This window comes from Stigmatopora nigra, chromosome 13 (genome assembly GCF_051989575.1).
Source record: "Stigmatopora nigra isolate UIUO_SnigA chromosome 13, RoL_Snig_1.1, whole genome shotgun sequence".
NCBI classification, from domain to species: Eukaryota; Metazoa; Chordata; class Actinopteri; order Syngnathiformes; family Syngnathidae; genus Stigmatopora; species Stigmatopora nigra.
This window is the reverse complement of record NC_135520.1, coordinates 11,850,001-11,874,544: the sequence shown is the minus strand read 5'-3', so window position 1 is coordinate 11,874,544 and position 24,544 is coordinate 11,850,001. Positions and strand designations below refer to the sequence as shown.

General features: G+C 41.2%; 1 protein-coding gene and 1 long non-coding RNA gene across 2 annotated transcripts in view; one reads left to right on the top strand and one right to left on the bottom strand.

Annotated features, from left to right (window-relative positions):
- The window catches only part of tyro3 (TYRO3 protein tyrosine kinase), a 30,339-nt gene that overhangs the window by 4,743 nt on the left and 1,052 nt on the right, over positions 1 to 24,544 (bottom strand). The window contains exons 3-14 of the mRNA XM_077730664.1: positions 20,763 to 20,933; positions 20,615 to 20,701; positions 20,430 to 20,545; positions 10,108 to 10,288; positions 9,881 to 10,023; positions 5,668 to 5,806; positions 4,379 to 4,520; positions 4,210 to 4,304; positions 4,029 to 4,124; positions 2,566 to 2,624; positions 2,381 to 2,492; positions 2,172 to 2,293 (exon numbers count right to left, since the gene is read on the bottom strand). Coding sequence (XP_077586790.1) covers positions 2,172 to 2,293; positions 2,381 to 2,492; positions 2,566 to 2,624; positions 4,029 to 4,124; positions 4,210 to 4,304; positions 4,379 to 4,520; positions 5,668 to 5,806; positions 9,881 to 10,023; positions 10,108 to 10,288; positions 20,430 to 20,545; positions 20,615 to 20,701; positions 20,763 to 20,933 — 1,463 coding nt within the window. The remainder of the gene's footprint in view (positions 1 to 2,171; positions 2,294 to 2,380; positions 2,493 to 2,565; positions 2,625 to 4,028; positions 4,125 to 4,209; positions 4,305 to 4,378; positions 4,521 to 5,667; positions 5,807 to 9,880; positions 10,024 to 10,107; positions 10,289 to 20,429; positions 20,546 to 20,614; positions 20,702 to 20,762; positions 20,934 to 24,544) is intronic.
- Positions 16,418 to 19,110, top strand: LOC144206006 (uncharacterized). Its single transcript, XR_013328265.1, has 2 exons — positions 16,418 to 17,147; positions 17,224 to 19,110. It is a non-coding gene; the product is annotated as an uncharacterized LOC144206006 (long non-coding RNA).

Genomic DNA, 24,544 nt, shown 5'->3' with positions numbered 1-24,544 from the left:
ACTTGTGACAGGAGGGTTTAAATGGGTTAATCTTTTTCAATTACATGAAATTAGCCTTATTCTTGCAAACAACACTTCTCATTTTCTCTAACTAAAACACAAATACAAAGTCAATTTTTAATTCCTAAAGAAAAATGTAATATATTTACGAAAGGTATTGTAAAAACTATAGCTCAAACTTTTTTTTTTTAAAGTTATATACAAATTACTTCAAGGATGATGAAGAAATCCTGAAGGGTAGACAAGTATAATGTTCCTGCTTACATTACAGCTTTTTGCCCGGGACCTGATTGTGTGTGCACTTAGGGAGCAGTTTTAGTACTAGTAGAACTCGCGCTAAAACCTTGTTGCTCCAACTCAACTTATTTAAGTAAGTTTGATCACACACACACACGCACTAAACTTTTTCAGCTAAGTATTAACTAAAGGAAAGGATTTTTCTTTATGAATAAGAATGAAGAACATGAATATATATTCGTATAAAGGCTGCCCCTGCGTATAGGCCGCACCCATAAAATTGTTGAATTTTATAATTTCTCATGTATAAGCCGCCCCCTGATTCACAATTTTCACCTCCATATTCATGGTTTTATGAGGGAGTACGAATGTGTTACTTTGAAGGGAAAATTTTAAGAAAAATCATCACGTGGTATTTCTGAGATACTGTATGAATCAAAGCATATTATTAGGGTCTTTGTAAATGCAAAATATCAATTTATTCAATTTGAAAAAAGAAATTAGTCTATCTTGAGGAGAACCTGATGCTTTTTAATGACAGAAATTACAATTTTCTTACCAGAAGTTTAGGATTATGTGGCGGCCAAATTGATTCTAGTGTCGAAATATCTCGATTTTTCCGATGGTTCATATTACTGCAATAGTTGTAACTTTCGAACAAGAAATAAGAGAAAAAAATATATAAAATCTGAATTTTGTTTTATTTCATAATCACAAATGTACAACCATTTCCTTTCTGTTCCAAAAGGGTGTGACCTGCACGTAGACAATTTCAAAAAGTAATATGAGCAGTACAACCATAAAGTGTGTCCGAGTCTCTGAATGCAATAATATCATTCGATACACATTACACAGGTATCAAGGCTGATATTTTAATGATCGACTGCAAGACCTTAGATCAGCCTTAACAACTATTGGGATGTGTTGACATGGAAAAAAACAAACTGTGTCTTGCATAAAACGTGAAAAAAACTCTCACTTGTGCCTGCCATTGCTCACTCAGGGCACCGCCATCTTGCCATAGTTAAACGTGCTCTGACTGGTCAGACACAAGTAGCCTTGATACATGTGTTCGTTATGGTTACCATTTCAGCACATCCCGATAGTTGTTAAGGCTGATCAAAGGTCTTGCGGTCGATCATTAAAATATAATCCTTGATACCTGTGTAATGTGGACCTCATGCTATTATTGCACCGAAATTTAGTGAAAACTACAACTTCGGACACTTCCTGGTTGTACTGCTCACGTGACTTCCTTCTTGAATTTGTCTACATGCAGACAAAACCCTTGCGAAATGTGCAATCCAGCAGATGATCCTTTCGATTCATACAGTATCTCAAAAATACCAAGTGCAATGATGGTTCTAATAGGGGGTTCAAATGTGTTACTTTGAAGGGAAAATGTTTCTAAAAATAAGTATTTTGTATTCCCTATTAGAAACGTGAACCTGAAGATGAAAACTGGAAATCAGGGTGTCTTATACGAGAGAAATTGTAAAATTCAACGATTTTATGGGAATTTTAAGGGTGCGGCTTATACGTCGAGGCGGCTAATATGCGCGGAAATACAGTAGTTGTCAAGTAGGACCGAAAGACTGGCGACCAAAAGCCCGGCGACCAAAAGACTGACGACCAAAAAAACAGCGACCAAACGTCCGAGCACCTCTGTACTGAATAATATCACATTTTAGTATTGATGATCAAATATGATATTTGTTGTGTATGGTTGTTTGTCTCTATGTGCCCTACGGCTGACTGCCGACTAGTCTACGGTTTAGTCTGCCTTTCGCCCAAAGTAAATTGAGTTAGGCTCCAGCAACCCCATTTTTTTTACCCAATCAACACTTAAGCTCTTAGTTTAACACAGAGCTACGCAGGTATGTTAAGGTAATCTTTTGTTATGCAGGAGTCATTGGCATGTCAATGGGACATACAAAGGGACGGTCTCCGAGTCTGGACAGGAACAGGTAAGTGTGCAGGTCTCCATACTTCATGAAGGGTAAGACCACCATAGGGACAGGCAAACGCTGCGCGTGACGCTGATGCAGACTAACACCTATTGGAACAAACAATTGTCGATCAAAAGGCATTTGACATTTGACCTGTCTTACTATTATAATAAGGAATATACTTAATTCTTTACCAATGAGCTGAATTACATTGGGGTGTTGGAAGTCTTTCATGTAGGCTGCCTCCTTCAAGCACTGTTCGATGTCACTTGACGAGGTGATGTCAGCTGGATACATAACCATGAACTGAACCGAAATTCAACACGAGCCAATGAAATTTAAAAAGGCAGGACACACATTTCAGAACTTTGACTGCCACCTTCTGGGTTTGTGAGTCATCAGTCTTCAGGAAAGCCTCACGCACTGACCCAAACTCACCTACACACACACACAGACATGTATGCTGTTAATCAACTGGGTAACGAAGAATGAGTCTGAGTGCTTTAAAAAGAAAGGGATGATATTCCTTTCAGGCCGTGACAATGAATTTACTTCTGTGTTAGTTTGTCAACTTGCTATGAAGAAGAGAATGAGTTCATGTTTTCTTTGTCTACAGCACGGCAAAAGCCACTAAAAAAAGCCATTTGATTTTTAGCGCTCATTAAATACATTAAAATGTGTTAGTTACTTTTGATTAAGAAACTAGATTCAGGAACAACATTATTGCCATGTATCAGGCAGCATAAGAACTTATTCACATAAAATATGTCTAGGTAACCCACTCTCTTTTTGAATCAAAAAGCCCAATGTGGACTTGGCAGCAAAAAAACCTACAGTCACAGCAATGACACAATAGTTTTATTACCGAAACCAATCTGTTCATTGTGTACCTGAAACAACAGTGGAACATACAAGCCAAAAAAAAAAATGATTTTCATGTTTAATGTGAGATGTGTTGTTCAGCAGTGTTGATATTGGAATGATGACATGGATCATAAACCTCTGACAGACCACAATGTGAGACTTCAGGAATGTACATCTGATGTGATAGCTCGCAGCACGGGGGCCCCCTGAAGGCACAGTGCTCTCCCCACTCCTCTTCTCTCTCTACACACCAGATTTCAAACATAATACAGACACCTGCCACATCCAGAAGTTCTCTGACGACACCGCTATAGTGATGCAGCTCCGCAAGCTTTTGCCCTGATAACAAGGGAACTCAGACACGTGGTGCCCTACCTCGTCCGGGCGTGTCACCAGGTGTGGCTAGCACAATCTCCCTTGTTTCAATGCTTTGGAGTGTTCGAGTGGAACCTGGGGAACTCTCGTCTTGGTGCACCATTATGTCGCATGTGACCCCTTTCGGGCGTGGGTGGAACTGGGGGGGACCTTGGCTAGGCCCTGTGCTCAGCATCTATCACGGTCATTACTTGATGGGGAATACGGTCCCCAGAATCTCGCAGCCTGTGACTCTTGTCCGCTGCGAGGTGCTCACCATGGATCCCAACCACTTGGGGTGGAGTGCTATACGGTGGTTTGGATAACTGGTCTGTGCCAGACCACACTGACCAAACGAGTATGACAGATTTGCATGCATTGCCTTCAACTCTGAAGAAATTTCTACCCTGCCAATGGTGGGGTACATGGTAGTATGATCAGACTACGACTACACTGTGTACCATATAAACAAGCAGGGTGGACCAAAATGCACCCAGCTATTGGAGACCTAGCACCACCTTTTCAAAAGGCTGTCCGTTACCTGGCTAGTCTGCAGGCTTCCTGTTTGGCCAACCCAACAGGATAACTGAGTCACATAAAATATTTTTATAAAAATATTGTTACCTTTGCCCAACATGTGTCCGAGTACTAGCTGCCTCTCTGGGATGAGAACATCCCTCAGTTTGTTTTTAAGCTCTTCGCTGATACCTAGACTGCTCACTGGAGTGACAAAAAGAAAAAAGGTGGTTGATCAATTATCACTTGACATAATAAACATCTCTATAACAACTGGAGCAAAACTCACGTGTAGAAATATTTGTGCCACTGCCTTTTCTGTTGAAAGAACGAGCAGCCGCAAACGACACAGGGGTCTCAGGGTTAGTGGGTTGAAAAACCCAACTGAAAACATGAAAAACAACAAAATGTTACACACTCACAAATACAACTAGTCATTCTCATGACTTCCGTAATACCCAAAATGTGTTTCCTTCCCACGCTGCCGAGCAATGACAGAAAAAAGCAAAGCTGACACGGTCAGCGCTAGGAGACCAAAGAGAATGCCCGCCCAAATGTGGTTTCTCTCCTTAGGGGTGTCTGTGGAGACGCCCCAGTCACCTACGTAGACAACATCACAGTGATTAGAAAAAAATGACCGTGTATAAGCATAGTATCAGCTGAAGACACCTTTTAAGTTGAAACTTGGACATACTCTTTGAAATGTTGCTGTTATGCCTCCCACTTCAAAAGGTACACATCTATCTATCACGGTCGATAGGTTAACTCAACCGATGGAACAGATTTAGATTTGAATAATTTTGGCTTGGAAGATAAGGAGCTGTGTTGGAGTGTGAGGAAATCCTGAAAACTAGTGGAGTGAGAAGGCCAGATTTGACCCTCAAACTGAGGAAATGGGAGGTAAGGCTTCCACGTGTTGTTCTCCTTCTCCAAAAAATCTGGTAAATTTGTACTTCAATAAGAAATTTTTGTTTAAAAGAAATCTATTGACTCGTAACTAAAATTCACTTGTCTTTTTTCGACAGAATACAGTGACCAAAATTTATTTGCAAGTCTCTACTCATACCTACTTCACAAAGATTGTATTTTTCGGAATATACAGTGGTGCCTCTACATACGAGTGCCCCGAAATACTAACAATTTGAGATACGAATAAAATTTCAGCAAATATTTATCTTGAGATCCAAGACAAATTTTGATATATGAGCAGACAGCGGACACGAGAGGCTGCCCATAAGAACATCATGGGCACTGTCTCTCTCCCTACAACTCCCTCGTGTAATGTCTCTCTGGTCGCAAGTACCTCCTGTGATGTCTCTACGAGCACTGAGCGGAGCGTTGCATTTTTCCAGTGTTTTTTTTTCTCGGTTAGTCATCGCGTGGTTGTGCGTTATCCTATTGTGAGGACATTTGTGTTCATCATTTTCGGAATATTTTCAAGGGAATACAAAAGCAAACAGCCCCTTGATAGGTTGCATTTGAAAGTCAGAGTGGAGGCAGAGCAAATAGAGACAACCCGGGAGAAAATTTAAAACCAAATTAGAATTAAGTTTAGTGTAAGGTTAGATTAAACTTATTTTTGAGTGTCTGCATCGTAATACAAGTTCATTTTAATGTGTTTGTTATGCAAGTATATATTTAATATAAATATATATATTTTTTTATTATTATTATTCTTTTTTTGCAGAAGACAAATTGAAATTGCTGATTTCCAATAAGTGAATGATCATGATTTCAACTACTACACCTCCAATGGGCCGGACCACCACCGGGGAGCTCCAAGGTCCGCATCCCACAGCTGTACAGGCAGAAACCTGGAAAGATGCATTGAAGAAGCGGCTAGCGCTTGACAGGCGTGCACGTGGTTCCATAAAAAGCAGAGGTTCCTAGACAAACACAAAAGAGGCACGCTTATCAGTGGTAGTAAATTACCAAGTTTCAGTGTCATTTACAGCAACAGACGGGAGTCAAAATGGGCTGCTCTCGACTAATCGGTCATTTACTGATTTTCACAATGTATTAATTTTCTGCAAATGAGAAGACAATACATACAGTGGTAACTCCTGTGAAATAAATTCATTCCAGAAATAGTTTCGTAACTTGTATTTTTCGTGAGCACAGGCAAATCTTACATTGAATTAGCATTATTTGTTCTACAACTGTACACTACATTTTACTGTCATCCCTCACTACTTCACGGCTTCAAAATTAATACCTTCAGTCTATTGTGTTACTGTGGTAACTTGAGATACGAGTTTAATGCTAATGAATTTATAAAAAGGAACCTATCGAAGGGTTGTTTGCTTTTATCTCCCCTTAAAAATGACGCTCACCAATGTCCTCACAATAGGATAACGCACAGCCATCTGTTCGGGTGCCTCTTTTTCATGAAATCAGAAAACTCTTCCACTTCGCCATTGTGTTTGATTTCAAATAAAAACACAGACAAATAAATAAGGAATAAATAACAAATAAATAAACAATAAATGACAAATAATAATGAATAATAAATAAACTAATAAGTAGTCTACATAAAAACAAGTAAACAACATGAATAACTTGCCCAGTGCCCAAAAGGCAACAACAAACAAATGAAGAGATAAATAATACATCAATAATAATATTAATCTATAATTTCTGACTAAAGTGGTTAGCAGGAGTTTTAGTGCATGTATATGAAAAGTTTTGATTAGGTCCTCCTAGGTGCATAGCTCAAGTTGATTATGGTAGCCGCTCTTGGGAAGAAGCGGTCCTCGAGTCTGTTTGTCTTGGCTGTTATGGCTTGATGAACCTTTGGGCTGTGTTTATCACGCTTTGCAATCTTTTCCTGTCAGCTTCTGTGCAGCTTGAGTGTCTCTGAATGGCTGACCAGTAGTAGGTCACCATCAGGTTGGTGTCTAGCTGATCCTTCCTTCCTAAATACTCTCAGGAAATATAGCCTCTGCTGCCCCTCATTGATGAGTGCTGTGGTGTTTGCTGCCCAAATTAGATCATCAGAGATATGGACCCCCAGGTATTTGAAGTCTCCACTCGCTCCACCCCTTGCCGTTGCTATACAGAGGGGACGGAGCAGCCTTGTTGCGTCTGAAGTCCAGGATGAGTTCACTGGTTTTGCAGATATTCTGCACGAAGTTGTTGAGCGTGCAGCACTTGCTGTGTCTGAGCACCTTATATCTGTAGTCCGTCCCATTCTCTCGTGATCATCCCCACCACCGATGTATCGTCCGCAAATTGTACAAGGATGTTCTCAAGGTGCATAGGTCTGCAATCGTGTGTATAGAGCGAGTAGAGTAGTGGACTCAGCACACAGCCTTGGGGTGAGCCGGTGCCGAGCATTCTAGCAGATTAGACATGGCGACCCAGCGTGGGTCAGTTGACCAGAAAGTCCTTAATCCAGGAGTAGGTGGAAGGTGGGCGCCTCAGGTTGGCCAGTTTGGGGATAAGAATGTCTGGTTTTATGGTGTTAAAAGAGGAGCTGTAGTAGATGAAGATCATTCTGGCATAGCTCGCTCTTTTCTCAAGGTGTCTCAGCGTGGAGGGCGGTTGTTTTTGCATCTTCAGCGGATCTATTCGGCTGATATGCAAACTGATGAGGGTTGTGGATGAGGCGAAGACAGGCTTTGATGTGTTTCAGTACCAGTTTTTCAAAGCACTGTGATGATTGGTGTGAGAGCGACTGGGCGGCAGAGGCTCAGATAGTTTGCGGGTGACTTCGTGGGTACTGGGATGATGGTGGCCGAAATGGTGGGTTCTTTGAGTCACAGGTTAAAAATGTATGAAGACCGGTACTAGTTTGTCAGCACACACCTTTAGTACTTTGCCTGGTATTCCATCGGGTCCTGAGGTGCATATTGTATAAAGCAGGAGTAGCCAATTCCGGTCCTCGAGAGCCCCCATCCAGTCTATTTTCCATATCTCCCTCCACTACCACAACTGAATCAAATGATTAACTCATCAGCAAGCTGTCTAGAAGCTTCATACTGATACTGATTATTTTATTCAGGTGTGTAAGTAGAGGGAGACATGGAAAACAGACTGGATAGGTCCTCTCAAGGACCAGACTTGGCCACCTCTGGTATAAAGATTTAAAAAAAAATTAAAGAATTAACAACAAGTGGGACACAATTGTTAAGTGAAATTAAATCAATTGGATATTTTATATTTACTACGAAATTTAAAAAAAAACGGAAAACTAGACCGTGAAATATTCTTAGGCCCCTTGACTCTCCATGCAGCAAACTCACTCCAGAATTTTAGTAACCATCTTTGAATTATCCTATGACGATAAATAGAATGGACTTGCGCGTAAACATGTCTCTGTATACATGCCCCTGCTCTGTGATAGTATCTGGGTTATGTTTAATGTGCAGAGAACATCATGAAGACCAAGGATCAAGCGCACACCACGAGGCGGGTTGGAGATACTGATGTTGAGAAGTTTAAAGCCGGATTAGGATCCAAAAAGTTATCCCAAGCGTTTAATACCTCAAGGGGCACTGTGTAAGCAAGCATATTGAAATGGAAGGAGTATCAGACAACTGGAAATCTACCAAGACTCAACTGTAACTCTAAAACTTTAAAGAGGCCCATGATCACTCTGGATGAAATGCGGAGTGGGAGAGGCTGACCATAGGACAAAAAGCAGTCGTACACTGCATATTTTTGGTCTCAAATATATCACACACCAAACATGTGAAAGAAGGGGCTCTAATCAGATGAAAATAATATAAAACTTTTTGGCCACAATGCAAAACGATATTTAGCATAAAAGTAGCACCATGTCCAATTAGGAACCTGTGAGCAGAGCTGGAGAATGGTGCTGTTCACAAATGACCTCCATCCAACCTCACTGAGCTTCAGCTGTTTTGCAAGAATGAGCAAGAATTTCAGTTTTTTAATGTGCATCACTGATATAGACACACCCAGCGACTTGGAGCCATTATTGCAGAAAAAATTGTGCTACAAAGTATAAATACAAGGGGCCCAATATTGCACACCCCATTTTTTAGTTTTATTTGTTAAAAAAGTATAAAATATCCAATAGATTGTGTCCCACATTTTTTTTTAAATGTGTATGTATATATGCCAACTTGTTTTCAGGAGAAGAGAGCGGATGGTTGTTAGTCTATTTTTGCGCCGTTACGGCTGACTGGTTATAGAAGATGAATTAATTAATTTCTGATGCTATAGTGCACTAAAAACTAACGTTAAAAAATAGACAGACATATTTACTAGGCCAAAATGCTAGTGCACAATATTTGTTGTTAACCAGAATTAACAGTGCTAACTTTATTGCTCATAACATTTCCATCATATACTCAATCCCATTCCAGATGAATAGTTTAAGGGCATCTCTGGTGTTTTGATTCTTTTCCATTTTAGAACAGATTGCCACAGTGTGGTGCAACCACGGTGTTTTAAGTCCGAATGATATTTGTTAGCTCATAGCATGACTATATTGGATGCTATGGTGGGAATTTTCAAAACTTGTAGTTTTAATCAACAAAAATCTAACTCAATATATATATTTTTTTCAAAATGTTCCCCAGTGTAATACGACTGGAATGTATAGTGCAAACATCGTCAATGCTTAGTTTTTCAAGAAAAATAAATCTCTTTGCGCGCAAACCAAAAAACTGAAAGTACAATTTTATGAATTTGGTACTAAAATCTCGCTAGCTAGCTAGCATGCTAGCAAATGTTATCAATGCGGCAAGAAATAATTTGACAGTCAAAACTTCGTTAATAGAACGCAATTCTGTAGAAGCCCTTAGAAAACATTTTGGGGAAATATTCAGGAATTCTTATTTTTTCTTTACTTAAGGAAGTTTCGTTTTGTAGGTAAACAACGTCTATGAACAATTTACCCACCATTAAAATAGTCTTCAAATTATTTTATAGTCGATCATTCAATTCATCATGGCAGCTCTTCCGCTATTGGATAAATCTCTGAGCCTAACCTGTTGCTCCCCTCCTAGAATCCATTGCACCTTATAGGCCAGCAGCTCTCCCTGGAGCACCTCCCCTCGAAGCTCTGCCCACTCTAGGCTGAGCTGCTCCTCTGAAAGTCGGAAGGTCAAATTCCCCGGTGCAGCAAACGGCACTGAAGAGAAAATAAAATAGACAAAAGTGGCACCATGCATATTACAAACAACCGGCAAGTCGCAACCCGAGTACGGCGGCTCACCCGACTCGGGCGTGAGAAAGCGCATCCAGGAGGAGAAAGGCGACGCCCCCACATCGTTGCGGCAAGAGACCCGAGTGCTATAGTTTGAGTGGCGAACCAAGCCAGGGAGGATGTGAGTGTGCGGAGGAACAGACACAGATGACTCTGAAAGGACTGCGCCACTGGAGGAGGGGTGCTGCAACTGAGAAGGACATAAACTTTAGAATAAGTCTATACACTAATCCCTCGTTTTTCACGGATGATGTAGACCAGGTTAAGAACCACCGATAATAATAAAAAAAAAAAACACGAAGTAGGATCAGCCCTATTATTACTACAATACCATACTACATGTTTTTGCACCTATACAAAAATACTCGGACACAAATACGGTTATCAAGAAGTATATTGATTAAATATCACAGTTACAAACTTATGAAAAGACTGAAGTATTACCGTATTTACTTGCATGTAAGCCACATTTGTTAAAAAAGGAGGGTATGGCTTATTTGCGCATAAAAATACAACATGCACAAAACTGCAAGGTGACAAAGAAGAGAGACATAACGCAAGACATTGCGGCGGATACGATCATTTATTTCAAAATAGAGCAGTGGTTCTTAACCTTGTTGGAGATACCGAACCCCACCAGTTTCATATGCGCATTCACAGAATGCATTCACTTGTGCCTGTCACTGCTCGCTAAGGGCATCGCCATCTTACCAAGGGGGCTACCATCTTACCAAGGACGCCGCCATCTTACCTAGTAAAACGTGCTCTGACTGGCCAGATGGGCGTAGATGTGTCCGTAGCGTTTACCATGTCAGCACATCCCAATAGTTGTTAAGGCTGATCGAATGCCTTGCAATCAATCGATAAAATATCACCCTTGATACCTGCATAATGTGTATCTCATGCTATTATTGTACCCAGAGACTTTGTGAACACTATACCGCTATGGACACACTTCCTGGTTGTCCTTACGTTACTTCTTTTTTCAAAGAAAATGTGGTACGTTTGTAATTATGAAATAAAACAAAACAGTCCAAAACATGAGAACCAAAATGAATCCCCAGTTGGGAGTTTGACCCGACCAGCCCCCAAAGATGCTCCCCTTATAAATTATACTATTTGCCCTTATTTTGCAATGACAAACCCTACAAACACAATGCAGCACCAATTTACTTAATGCAAGACATACTATGTAGAATAAAAACAAAGATAACTGTGTAAAAAAGTTATTTTATTGACCAAATCAACAACAAACTATCTTTCTCCACAAAATTTACTATTGCATATAGCATATTGAAGATTCACAGACTTAATCTTTTTTAAAGATGAGTTTACTCCGTAAGAGAAACTATCACAATTTAGTATAATTTACAACAAAGATGTTAGAGTATCATAGTATCTTGCCCTGCTTTGTATTGAACTTTCTTTGCAGCTACCCCAGCATCCGCTTCTGTTCTTCTTACAGTAATGCTCGACTCAGAATGATGACTAATTCGTGACATAGATGAAGTTCTATTTATTTAGTGTGCATTTTCTTGCATTGGTACCGGATGGACAAAGTCCTTTGTTACAGCTTCACATGCATCAACTCTCCATCTGATTTCCGTGGATGGCGTGGCTCACTTTCTCATGTCCTCATAAAGGTTAAATATTTCCTTCATTCCATTTTCTATGTCATCTACCATGTTGGATAACTCTGACTGAGAAATGTCTTTCTTTAACGGTTCTCTAGCTGCTCTGATTTTAATTTTCCATTGTTCTCATAGTCCCATCAAACACATCTATTTATTTTCTTCATGATCAAAATCATTGTGTTAAAATTTTCACCAGCAAATACCATTTGTCCCATGTGTTTTTCTTGAAGCAGTTCATCTATAGTAGCAAAGATTGCTGACGCTGTACCAGAACGCAGAACAGGAACTGAGGACCTTTTGTTGACAATTTAATCCACCTGGCATATTCACCTTGGAGATGCTCGAATTCCTTTTGGTTTTGACTGGATCCTTGATTTCTTGTTTTCTTACTTGGCGGTCCATCCATAGTTGCCGTGTTGTCAAAACAATTCACAATTCTGCCGCTGAATTGCCACTGAATGCTGCTGACCTGTCAATAGGATAATAGCATTGCCTACTGACGTGCTTTATTTATATAGTCAAAAGGTGGACTTGACTGACGACAGGATGCAGTTATGAAAGGGGAGGGGGATTGGGAAAGAATAGTGTCCGGTCCACGATGACCATTCAATAATGTCGAACAGCACACCAAGACAGATGAGTGAGATTTTGAGGCTTCTGCAGAACAGGACCACGGAGAAGAACAGACAAGAGTTACTCTGTGTAAGACTCCGGCCAATGTTCGACTGTTTCCGCTCTACAATCACTGACTACCCTTTCCGCATCAACAGGTTTTAATAGGACAAGATTTCGATCACTATAAATCAATGGTTTTTTGGAATTCCATATCGTGTACGGTCTGTTTTTATTTCTTTTCTCAGTGCTCCCAAATTCCCCATTTCGCAGAGCAGATTACTTGTTCCTCCTCCACGTCATTCTTGATGTTCAAGGTTTAACGTTGGGGGTCTCGTTCCCCATGGGTGGACCTCTGCAGTCTCGAGCATAGTGTCCTTCTTTCCACAGTTGTAACACCTGTCGTCAGGGAATGCTTTTCTTGGTAGGCCGGGTCTTCCTTGAATTCTTCCTCTTCCACGTCCTTGTTGGTAGAATACTTCTGATGTCATGGTTCACCAATGAGGCCATGGCTTGGGTCAGAGTATTGACTCCTGCACTTGCCTGTTTTTGGCTGTGTCTCCTCAGCATGAATCACCCACTGCATTAGTTGATTCATTGGCATGGTTCAGTATGTGACACAGTACTTCTGCACGAACCCTTTGATTGGGGGCTGGAGCCCTTCCAGGAACCCTTGTCTCAGTTGGGCTTGGTACACCCCTTGGTCTTCTATTGTGAAATATATTTGTATTCTTATATTTAGTCTTGCACCCTTTTCACTATGATGTATTAAGTTACTAGAATAGAATTTAATTTACACCTATTGGTTAAAATGTGCACTACACCTTTTGCTTTCCACCTCCTTCATTTGTATTAACGCCTCCCATTTTTATGACTTGTCTCTAATAAAACCAGGTTGTTTGTAGGGAGTCGCCAGGAATTCCAAACGGTCATTCAGGAAGATAGACTATCTTTCTGCTCTGGCTACACTGGCGTCCTCCTTCATATGAAGTGGTTTAAATTCTCATCACGACTGGCTGTGTGTTTCCTCTGCTCCGATATTATTGAATGTATATGGTCTTAAACCTGACATTTTCTGGTGCCGAAAACCCCGGAGATTCATTTCTGAATTTCTCGGACCGCGGTGGACTGAAGGCCAAGAATTACTGACGTCAGCCCTCTTACTTTGAAAGAGGGGGCATTTCGGTCGATCGCGGCCCGTTTGAAGAAAGGAACCCGGCCGGAGAAAAGAGGAGACAGGCAGACGGTAAGGGCATTTAAAATTTATATATAACAAGGCTGGTGAAATCCCGTTTTCCATTCGAACGAGTCGTGGAAAAACGCTCCAATAGTGGGAGATAAGGGATGCATACATGTGAGGATTACGTATGTCGTTAAAATTGAAATAGAAACGTAAGGTATGCAACGGATGAATGCTTAGTCGGCAACTAAGTGTTTCCATGAAGTACGTCGGTGACGTGACGTTTACTTTAAGGCGGGAGTAAGGTTCCCCCTGTGTTAAAAGGATTTCACAGATTGTTCAAAATAAGGGAAACCTTCCAAAAATAATGCACTCGATGAGTAAAAAGCGCTAAATAAAAAGTAATCATTATATAGAGATATAATAAAAACGGAAGTACGCCGTGACGCGCGCAGGCCTTGCGAAATAAAAGAATAACGGTTATAAAGTCGACGTAGACGGATAAATAGGATAATAACGTTATTAAAAATATAATAAATTGGTTGGGACGTCCCTAAACAATCCTAAAGAAATATATTAATAGAGTAACATTTGACCATTGTTTGGAAAAAGTTCAAAAAATCTTCAAACAAAAGAAAAGTTGAAAAAATGGGTTTAACAAACAGCAAAGAACTCTCAACCAACATGAAGTTTATGCTGAAGCATTTTCCAGGATAATTGCACATATATGAAAGAGTGGAGGAAGAATAAAGACAAAGGGTGGGGGGAGAAAAGGGCAAAGCACATGTGAAGAAAAAATGGCTGAGCCAAGGACAAAGGAAAAATGGCGGCCAAATGGAGTGAAAAAAGCCTTCTTTCCCTAACCCATCCCAAAACTCGCCAGCATGACAGGTCTGATGGATGCCAGGCCTGCTAAATGACAGTGCCCCCCTACTATCCCCCCTCTCGTACCAGGCACGGGGGGGGGGGGGGGGTCCCTCCTGGAATGCCAGACAAGATGTCTCAGGTTACCTCGCATCAACAATAGCAGAGGCAGATAAGAATTTAGAGGCAGAGGAGACAGAAATGGCATTCATCCAAATTGTTAATGATATCAAACGAGAAGTTTACAATGCAGAAATGGCATTGATCCAAATTATTAAATTGTACCTGACAAGTTTAGATAAAATAATTAATTTAGGATAAGCATGATTTCTATAGGATGGAATGGGATGAATCATGTTTAGTGCACGAAATATGATTCATTGTTTTTCCATCACTAGATGAAATATGCTTTAGTGTGAGTCATATTAATGACTATTAACCTAGTTCTTTTGAGATCGATTAGTGCTGATAGGACAGCAAAAGGTGGTTAGCTGCCAATAAGCCCTTTTCAGGGATGGCGCTCTCCACTAGTGATAAAAAAAATTGCAGACCACTGATGTCTGATTATGAATGAGTGTGAGCGTGAATGGTTGTTTGTGTTTTTGTGTTTTTGATTGGCCAACCACCAAGATATAATTGATCATTTAGATATCAAGGTGGAAAAGGATTTAGCAAATTGGAATCACTATCTGAAACCGCCAATAAGCCCTTTTCAGGGATGGCAGCGAAGGATTGGAAATTTGAAATCAATTTCTGAAATCGCCAATAAGCCTTTTTGGATGGCGATGAAAAATCAAGGAAAATAGTTTAGTCCAAAGAAATTTTTTGATGATAATGCATTGGATTGGAGGAACAAATCTGCAATGCGAAAATTTGAAGCACTGAGAAAAACAAAAACAGTTAATCATATGAAATTCCAAAGTACCATTGATGTATAGGGATAATGGCATCCAAATTGTGTTAACAGATTAATTGACTGAATTGACAAAATGTTTCAGAATTTCGTTACCATACCAAACGCCATTATTCACTACACGATTGGAGCTGAAGGATGACTCTAATCTGGCTATCTGTATAAAAGAAAAACTTTAAAGAAACACACTAATTTTGAGTTAGCAGAAGAAGACTGTGTTTTTCAACAGGAAACATGGAGAAGACGCACGAGCAACCCAAAATGAGAACGTCCGTACAACTGTTGCTGACCAAACAGCAGACATGAAAATAGCGGAGGATGCAGATCCATCTTTGCACTGTAAGGAGGTTCTCTCAGTTGAAACGTTTGAGGAGACAGGTAAGATAAGCTTATTGACGCGATCAGACGTAATGGAAAGCATCCAATATTGATTGGAAAGATTATTGCTCGAGGAGCAATGCCATAAACCATAAGGAACTTTTATTTTGGTTTTATTGTCTCCACAAAAAGTGAAAGCGTTTCAATTGAGAACAAACCTTCTTACAGATTTTTAAAAGTAAACAATTAGAGAGAAAAAGAGACTACAATGGATAGATATGTAACTAAATTTTAATTTTATGCCTGACTACTGGAAAATGTTAATTAAGAAAGTTTTATAGATGATTGGCAAACTCCAAAGACAATGGAATGTTACATTTGATAAAAAAGACTACTAGTTTGGGATATTTTAGAATTTCAAATAATTGAGTTTAATATGCAACGCGATACACATTGTTAATTGAATTGGGACTTGATTAGTATGCGATCTATAAGTAATGAATTTTAATTGCCCTAAAGGAAAATTATGCTAGAAAATATTAACCCTGATAAACAAGGGGTGGTTACAGTTTAGTGGGTTCAATTCTTTTCAGAATTATAAATGTCTACATTTGTTTCTGGATATTAATTGATGTGACTGTAACTGTTGCAGAGAGCGGGAAAGCTGTTTTCCTGAGGAGAAGGCAGCCTGGTTTGCTCTATGTATTCTTCATATTTTTAGCATGATTAGTTAATTTGTGTAATTGCAGGAAAGGAAAAAACAAATATACTTTTAACACTTTTAACAAGGAAGCAGCGATCAAAATAGAATACCAGCTAGCATATTTAATTTTGACTGATAAGGCATATAGTTAGAAATTAAGTAAGATTGTTATCATTTTTGTTAATTGGGATTTTAAGCCCAACCACATAGCGGTAAGAAAATGTTAAGCACACGCTGAAGACAACGACAGAATACAGCAGCTAAAGCAGCAGCAGAAAACACCAAACAGCATACACAACAAAAACTGAGTCGATCTAAAAACTGCGTTAATTGATTTAAAAACACTGCACCATAGAAAGAAAAGATGCATAGATACATGAAGAAGCAGAACAGTCAGCCTATTCACAGCTAAAGGCCTAGCGGGCCTACCAAAAAATATTCCAAAATTGAGCCATGGAAGGAGCCATGTCTCAACAGGGGGGAAGATGGACATGGCAGAGAATGTGTTCCATGTCCCAGAGGTCTAAATACCTACTTTAAAATTTTTTGTAGGAACTGTTTAATTTGTTACAGAGGGTGTGCGGGATAGCCTCGGGCCCAAGCAGGTGCAACGGGGAGACAAAGTTGGAACCTTCACGAGGTGTCTCCTGAGAGGCCGCCCGTCGCCGCCTTCGAATTCGACTACTATACACCTTCGGCTAGCCCCCGGATGAACTAATGTGACTGAGGGTAACCCCTAGACGCCTGGATGGCCTAACAACAACAACAATAACAACAACAAGTGCAACGTCCAAAAGAGCGTGGGACTTGAAGAGCGAACAAATGGTACAATAAAACCAAGAAACCGATAAACTTGTCAAAGAACATGTAAGCTGCCGTGATCTTTTTGTCTATCCTGCAGGAGGTGGTGAAGTCTGGTGACCAGAGCCTGATTTGAGTCATAAAAAGAAAGTCCTGGTCCTCGCCACGTTGGGAAGGCCCCTTCGTGGTTTAACTCACCACCCCCACCGCAGTAAAGATTGCTGAGAGGTCGACGTGGATTGACCAATCCCAAATCAAAGTAGTTCGAGACAACGGTGACTCTGAGTAGACTGGAAATCGGGCGGTCCCAAAACCCTTGTCCGTGAAAAAATCATCTGACGTCTACTCACCTGCCACGAGCACCTTTCACCTAACCTTGACCTCTCATAGTTTTTACACCCTCACGCAGAAGCCAAAATGAAATCAGTTGCCACCCCCATTCCTGTGACTGTACTATCAGTGGCAGCCTGGGTGTGGCTGAACGCCCCACCCCCAGGGATTTGAGTCGAAAAACGAGACAATGCCGTGCTGCTGTCACAGAGGAAAGTGAAGTGGTATGAAAAGAGCAATCCAAATAACCACTTTGAAGAAAATATGTGGTATCATTTCATGGTATTTCAGACAAAAACTAACTGGTGTGAATGAAAGTTGTTATGTGTGTAGCCGTATACCCATTTCCACAGGTATCCTGATATCCTGAATTCACTGGGTCTAGGTGTCACTTTTAGCACATCTGCAGTGATGCAGGTGGTCCAAAATGCATTCCTTTGAAGGGGAGTGAACACAACAGTAAGATATATAAGATCAAAGTCAGTGGAATTCAAACCACGTGATTCAATCTGGGGCAGTGATGTTCCTGGTGACCATAAGTTGTGGTCCACCCCCCCCCCCCCCCAGAAAATCATTCTGTCACTAACTTCCCAACTTGGACATTGAATTGTTACATGAGTGTTCATTAACCAAACTTTTAAAGCCCTACATGGTATAGCAGATGAATTAAAAGCCCTTAGAGAAATGGAGTTGCAAGACCGGACGGTCCTAGATTTGATAACAGCCAAGGATGGAGGTGAGTGTGCCATAGTTGGAGAGCACTGTTGCACCTTCATCCAAGATGGAACCGGTGACAAAGGTAACATAACTCGTGCCATAGCTGAAATGAAAATCTTAGCCAACACCATGGCCCAAGATCACTCAGCCGTAATTGGTATCACTGTGGTCGTGGTTACCAACCGGATCATGGTTCTCTATTCAGATTAAATTTGCAACTCCCTTTCTTGCGGTTTTACTTCTATACTGTATCTTTTCAATGTGTGTAATCCTTGGTATGAAAGTTATGATTCAAAAACCTAACCAGCACACGCTGGTAGCTTACAGCGACATACAGTATCACCGTGTGGCATGCCGTGATGAAGATTCTCCCATCATTTTACGAGTGCCGGTATGTCGAGTCTTCCGGGTAATTGTACATGTCTTAACTTCAAAACTGTGTTCGCTCATAAAGAGGGACGCAGAGGAATTTTCTTAGATAACCTTGAATTACCTCACGTTTTTCACCTTTGCCTTCACAAATGATTTTGTTATTTTCCATACCCTGTTGAGTGACTATTGATGATATTTGTTTTCTAAAACCTGCAGAGGAGGGATATAGATTGATGAAAATGAAAATTCTTTCAAAGTAACTTCAGGGGGGAAATGTGAAATATATTTGTATTCTTATATTTAGTCTTGCACCCTTTTCACTATGATGTATTAAGTTACTAGAATAGAATTTAATTTACACCTATTGGTTAAAATGTGCACTACACCTTTTGCTTTCCACCTCCTTCATTTGTATTAACGCCTCCCATTTTTATGACTTGTCTCTAATAAAACCAGGTTGTTTGTAGGGAGTCGCCAGGAATTCCAAACGGTCATTCAGGAAGATAGACTATCTTTCTGCTCTGGCTACACTGGCGTCCTCCTTCATATGAAGTGGTTTAAATTCTCATCACGACTGGCTGTGTGTTTCCTCTGCTCCGATATTATTGAATGTATATGGTCTTAAACCTGACATCTATGATCCCTGGGATGTTTTAAATGGATTTACTGTAATGCTTGGAATGTGCGAGGGGGCTATTTTTAGGGTGAACATGCGCTGGGTTGATCGCAATAAGGAGTGTGCCGGCAAGAAATAAAACCAGTCACTCAAGCAGTCACGGCCATACAAAAATCAAATTTAGTGCACAGACAAGGTACACTGACCGATTGGGCACATCGACCATTTTGGAGAAAATGTTAGATATTTGAGTGCACCCTATAAGTGCGAAAATACAGAATTCAATTTGTAAAAATAAAGAATTCTATTTTGATGAGAATCTGATGCTTTTTAATGACATAAATTACAATTTTATTACCAGAAGATTAAGAAGTTGTGGCGGCCAAATTGCTTACAATGCCAAAATATCTCAACTTTTTTCGATGGTTCTTATTATTGCAATAGTTGTCACTTTGAAACAAGAAATAAAAAGAAAAAAATCTAAGCAGATTTTTCTCACAAATGTACAATCATTTCCTTTCAAAAAGGAAATAACATAAGCACAACCAGGAACTGTGTCAGTAGTATAATAGCATGCGATACACGTTACGCAGGGATCAAGACTGATATTTTAACGATCGACCGCAAGACCTTTGATCAGGCTTGACAACAATTGTGATGTGCTGACATGGGTACACGAGCACATCTATCAAGGCTACTCACGTCTGGCCAGTCAGAGATCGGTTAACTAGCGAAGACGGGGGCACCCAAGCTAAGATGGCGGCGCCCTACGTAAGATGACCACACCCTGAGCGAGGAGTCAAAGGAACAAGTTTTTTCACGTTTTATGCAAGATGTATATATTTTTTTAAATTTCATTCATAGACGTCAAAATAATTTTTGTTTAGCATTCTTTTTCTATTTTGAAATGACCGTATCTGCCGCATTTGCTATTATGTCGTCTTTTTATCTATTTTGAAATAAATGACTGTCGCTTGCGTCATTACGTCCCTATGCGATTGCGTCATGATGTCACAGCGTCATTTTGTCCTGACTTCATATGCCATGGCGGCGTCAACTTGCAATTTCGTGCAAATCATGTTCTTATGCGCGTATAAGTTATACCCTCAATTCAGTCATTTTTTTGTCCAACAAATGCGCCCTACATGCAAGTAAATACAATAGTAGTATTGTGCGGACTAGTGCCAGCCTCCCACTTCAAATAGGAATGGACTTCTATCACCATCAAAAGCGGTGGAAAATTCTCACCTAACAGCAAGTGTAAGAAATACCTGGACAATGCAGCTGGATAATTCCGAATGGCCTATAAATCCTGGTTGCCATGACAAAACAGCAGAATTGTCCTCTATTTTGGCAACCTTCAGTGCAACGGGGGCAGCCGGCAACTCTAATACAAAACAAGGTGTCAGATTATTAAACTCTGCCATCCTCCATTTGACGCTAATGTAGGTCTCACCTTTGATGTAAACTGTTCCGGTTCTTGACACGGAAATCCCGCGGGCATTCCGGGCTTCACAGTAAAACTTCACTGAGTTATTGACACCTGCAACGACACAGCAACATGATGGTTTCTAAATGGTGGATGCAAGAGATGATGGTCTTACCTGGAACTCGAAGGACAGAGGAAGACAGTTTGGCGCCACCCTCACGGATGCCTCCTAGCCACCAGAGAACTTCTACAGGCTCAGGCGGTCCGACAGCACCACAGGTAAGGTTGAAGGGCTCACCGGGAAGGGTGGAAAAGTCTTGCGGCTCTTGGATGAAATGCGGAACACCTAAGACATGACACTGTTTTAAAATTTTGATTCCCCTCCACAACTAGGGTATCGACAAATCAACAACTAATGACCTGATCTAACAACTATTTTTATTGTTGATGATTCATTTAGAAACATTGTTGAACTCAAAATTGTGCCATTGAGAATCTGAGTAATATTCTCTTATTGGCTTTTAATTTAATGGGAAGGACAACACTATCATAACCATCCATTGGGAATTACTTTTGTTTAGAACAGGGTGTCTACAGGTTGGACCAAGTGCAATTTTAGACCTTTTTAGACCATTTTGGGTTATATATAAGACCTTCACGAATGATTAAAAATAAGAAAAAACAGACCAAGATTGGATTCACCTGACATTTATTGTCATTGAAACAAACAGACACTACAACACGCAATATTTTCAGGGTTTTTTTTCCAAAAATAATGCCTCTTCTTAAAATGCTGAATGTTGAAAAGAATTACATTTATACATATTTTAGATATTGAGAATGGGAGAAAAAGAGAGAGCCCAGGAGTGATAGAGTGTGTGTGCGCGTGTGTAGTGTGCAGCACTACATGCTTCGTAGCTGTGCACTTTTGGCAGCAATTTTGATCTCCATATTCTTAAGCTTGGAGAGTTTGTCTTTAGCAGCCCTCCTCAGAACATTTGACTTAGATAGAAGCTGGGCCATTTTGCTCCCTGCCTTGCCATCAGCTTCCTTCGCCAACGCGTCTGCGTCTTTGCCAAGGCCCTGAATGACTTTATGCAGACTGTCCCTTTTGACTTTGAGGTCTCGTAAGTGCTTTTCTGCATGTGCCCTTTTCTTCCCTTTTGTCTCTGCCTCCTTCCTCTTTGTCTGTTCATCCGAATACAAAACCTCTGCCTTCATCGTTTGTGTCGAGCCCATTAGGTCACGCATGTCATTTGAAGTATCATTTGTGGATGTGTCTGAAACAAATAGAACTGGGCAATTCTACGAGACTCACATGCTGATTCTCGTCTCCTTGGGTGGCTTTCAGCTGTTGAGGGCGGACAGAGATGCTGAGGAGAGCGGTGGGAAGAAAGGTGGGGGACAAGCTGATTTTATTAATAGTAGATGGTGTAGCTCCGGGCATATTACTGTGAAGGAGCAACTTTGCACTCGAGGTATCGAGCTAGTAGCTGTTCGCATCAGGCCATGCTCCCTAGGCTTCTACTCTCCCCACCTTCACTCAGTATGTGAATTGCCACACAAGGGGAAAAAAAACTCCGGACCTGCTGTATGCCAACACAAAGAAGGCATACAGCTCAGTCTCCCTGCCCCCACTGGGACACTCAGACCACAATCTGGTCCATCTGATCCCCACCTACATCCCTAAGGTGAGGAAAATAAAACCTACCACGAGGATCATACAAAGATGGACTGAGGAGACCAGCATGGTACTGAGGGACTGTTTTGAGACCACTGATTGCGAGGTGCTGTGCAATTCACATGGGAAAGACATTGACAGCTTGACCCACTGCATCAAATTATATTAACTTCTGTGTTGAGAACATTGTACCATCCAAGAAGGTCCATTGTTTCTCCAACAATAAGCCGAGGGTCACCATGGATCTAAGGGCCCTCCTGAACAAGAAGAGAGCTTTTAGATCTGGGGAGAAAGAGAGTCCGATAATGGTCCAGAAGAAGCTGAAAAGAGAGATAAGGAAGGGAAAGACCAACTACAGGAGGAAGCTAGAGAACCAACTCTAGAGAGGCAACACCAAAGAGGTCTGGAAGAGTTTGAGGATCATTTCGGGCCATGGAGTCAACAGTGAGAGACCCGGAGTCCGGAGACAATGCCCCCACTCTCCTGACCCCCCAGACCAGAAGCAACTCTCCCCCCTTTCTCTTTTTACTCTTCCTCCCCCTCTTCCAAAGTGATTCTGCATATTTTCAACCTCAGCCTCAGTCTGCAGAAGGTCCCCAACTTGTGGAAAACTTCCTGTGTGGTCCCAGTTCCAGAGACTGCGAACCCCAGGGAGCCAAACCACTTCAGGCCTGTAGGATTAACATCCCACCTGATCAAGACATTGAAGAGAATCATCCTCAATCACATTAGCCCCCTGATGAATGCAGAGCTGGACCCTCTGCAGTTCGCTTATCGTCCAGGCATTGGTGTGGAGGATGCTACCACCTACCTGATGCACAGGCCTCTTTCACACCTGGAGAACATGGAAAGCACGGTGAGAATTCTGTTTTTGACCTCTCCAGTGTGTTCAACACCATTCAACCGGTCCTACTGAGAGGGAAACTGGAAGAGGCTGGAGTAAGGGACCACCTAGCCGCATGGATCATCGACTTCTTCACTGACATGCGACAACATTTGAGACTCCAGGACTGATTTGGTAGCTTGCAACACGGGGCCCCACAAGGCACAGTGCTATCCCCACTCTCCTCACTCTATACATCAGAGTTCAAACGTAATACAGACACCTGCCAGCTGCAGAAGTTCTCTGACAAAACCGCTATTGTTGGACAAGTGACGGACGAGAACGACCTAGAGTACAGGGGAGTCATCACAGCCTTTGTTGACTGGTGTAGGCAAAACCACCTCTACATCAACACCAGTAAGACAAAGAAATGGTCATCAATTTTCGAAGAAATCCTCAACAGACCACTCAGGTGAACATCCAGGGTACAGACATTGAAATCGTGGAGAATTTTAAGTACCTGGGTGTTCACCTCAACAACAAACTAGACTAGTCCACAAACATAGATGCCCTGTATAAAAGATGCCAGAGCCACCTCTATCTACTGAGGAGTCAACGATCCTTTGGAGTGTGCAGGACACTGCTGAAGACTTTTCACGACACTGTGGTGGCATCTACAGTGTTTTATGAAATGGTCCGTTGGGGATGTGGGAGCCGGCGGACCGTCCGTTTGGCGGACCTTTTTTTAAAATTACATTTGAATATTTCTTAATACATTCCTTTTTACTTTACTTTGTACTTTATACTTTTTACTTTAATGTTTTCACAACTTTCTTTGTTATGTTAACCTTGCTTCTTTCTGCTACTTTGTTGGAACCATTCAGCCATGCCTATGCTGTCACACACACAGGACTAGCTGTTACAATATGCAGCAGAAGGAGCAACACCTCGGTTTCACCAGAGAAACGGAGCTGGAAAAAGGGGCCGGGAGAAGAGGCAACGCTTCTGACCAACCATTCCATCCTGGGATAAGATGGAAGAGCTGTCGCCGTTTACCAGCAACGGAGTCATGGGGCTCTACTTTGCTACCGTTTTCTTCAGCTCCAGACTTCTGAGGAATGGAGTTGAGGGGCTCTACTGCTGTCTTCAGCTCCAGACTACTGAAGAACTGTGCGGATAATGTTGGAAGAGTGACTCTGCATATTCTCTACCTCAGTTACAGTCTGCAGAGGTTCCCTATCTTGTGGAAGACTTCCTGTGTGTGGTTCCAGTTTTTATCTAACTTTACGTCTTTTTGAGTCTGTATCCGTTTTAGCTACCGCAACCAAGATGGCGCCGTTCAAGCACCATCCATTCTTACTCGTTTTGTGGTTTTGCTGCTTTTATGTCTTAATGATTCCATTTACTTTGATTTGCTTGGTACTTTGTGCTTTTGCTTTGCTGTTCTGTCTAA